This window comes from Camponotus vicinus, unplaced genomic scaffold, assembly GCF_025532165.1.
Source record: "Camponotus vicinus isolate PSW18456_S1 unplaced genomic scaffold, iyCamVici1.0 SCAF_14, whole genome shotgun sequence".
Taxonomy (NCBI): domain Eukaryota; kingdom Metazoa; phylum Arthropoda; class Insecta; order Hymenoptera; family Formicidae; genus Camponotus; species Camponotus vicinus.
Window position 1 is genome coordinate 11,643,909 of NW_028141950.1, and position 1,624 is coordinate 11,645,532.

At 42.9% G+C, this 1,624-nt stretch overlaps 1 protein-coding gene across 1 annotated transcript; it reads right to left on the bottom strand.

The window, feature by feature from the left end:
• Nucleotides 1–237: 237 nt before the first annotated feature.
• On the bottom strand, nucleotides 238–918 carry LOC145964869 (uncharacterized). Its single transcript, XM_083088030.1, has one exon. It carries the CDS (start codon nucleotides 916–918, stop codon nucleotides 238–240), a length of 681 nt encoding a protein of 226 aa, XP_082944156.1.
• Nucleotides 919–1,624: the final 706 nt, after the last annotated feature.

Consider the following 1,624-nt stretch of genomic DNA (forward strand, 5'->3'; position numbering starts at 1 on the left):
TACACTATACAGTTTACTCTTTCTCCCTCCGATTGATTAGTTAATTAGTTAGTCAGTTAACCCGCCTCGTTAAATCCCCCCCCCACCACAATAGCAGCAATGTTGCCGTTGATCTATCCGTTTCTGCAGTTATTATCCGTTGTTTAATTGTACAGTCATTTAGTTTTCTGTTTGTCTTTTGTTTGTCTTTTAAGTTAATAAATTATTTTACGTGTCTGACGATTTTCCCGCTTTCTCTCAACTATCGTTATTTATATTCTGCGCATGTCTCAAGCATGCTTGCTGCGCTCTCTCCGCCTCCTCCTTCTTACTAATTATCGTGTTTACAAAATTATTTACCGCCTGCCATTCTTCTTTAGAACTCAATATTTTGCCGACTAATGACTCGATTGTCAGCTCCGCAGTGTTTCTCATTTTGAGTCGTCGCATTAACTCCCCTCTTTCCTGGGTCCATTCCTGGCATATTTGAATCGTATGGAGTACCGTGTCCACGCTATGTCCGTCGCAATGCTGGCATATGTTGGTCTCTGACTTATTGATCTTACGCAGAAAGTAGTAAAATACGCCATTACCGGTGAGGGCCTGTGTTAGTCTGAAATTTATATTACCGTGGTCTCTGTCGAGCCACTTGTCCCAGAACGGTGCTATCGCTTCTCTGGTAGATCTCCCCGCTGCCTGCGTTCTTTCCGAGAATGATCTCCATTTAACTCTCATTCTCGCAGATTCTTCGTGAAGTATCTGTTTTTCCATTTCCTTGTTCCATGTACCGTCTGATTTAGATTTAACGGCTCGCTGATACATGACGCCTCTCATTTCCGCTATTAAGTGATAGGGCGGCATCCTGGCCAAAATGATGGCAGCGTCGTAGGCTATCGTCCGGTACGCGGACACCACCCTCAAAGCTATACGTTTTTGCATTTCTCTGAGTATTTTTTGAGCGTCTCTGGATTGATTGACTTTTTCCGACCAGACGGGCGATCCGTATAACACTATCGATGCCACGTTTGCGTACAACCTTCTTTTTTATTCATCCGGACCCCGCAGATTGGGCATAATTTTGCAGGGTGCACCGGTTACTTTACTAACCTTTTCCTGTATATATTTTATGTGTGGTAGGAACTTTAGTTTTTCATCTATCATTACGCCAAGGTACTTCATTACGCTCTTTGTTTGTATGAGCTTATCTTCTATTAAGATATCGTATTTAATTCCGGGTTCTTTTTTATTTTCGAATGTAACAATTTCTGTCTTTTCAGTTGCTACTCTCAGATTTAATTCTCTGATCTTTCTAATAGTCAATGCAGTTTGTATCTCGGCCCTTCTTACAGCTATCTCCATGTTTTCAGCGGCGACGAGAATGAGCGTGTCGTTGGCGTATCCTATTAATCGGCATCCGTCTTCTGTAATTCCTCGAAGGACTTGGTCGTACGTAACATTCCAGAGTAGGGAGCCCAGCACGGATCCTTGTGGGACCCCCGTCTCCATAACGCGACGCTCTACACCCTGACCAGTGGGGAATTCAATGTACCTGTTTGATAGATAACTGTCGATTATTTGACATATATACTCTGGGATGTTCTTTCCTCTCAGAGCACTTTTTATATCCTTCCACTGCAGCGAATTA

Coding starts and splice junctions, on each gene's coding strand:
- LOC145964869 (XM_083088030.1), bottom strand. CDS start 918: ATGCAAAAACGTATAGCTTTGAGGGTGGTGTCCGCGTACCGGACGATA.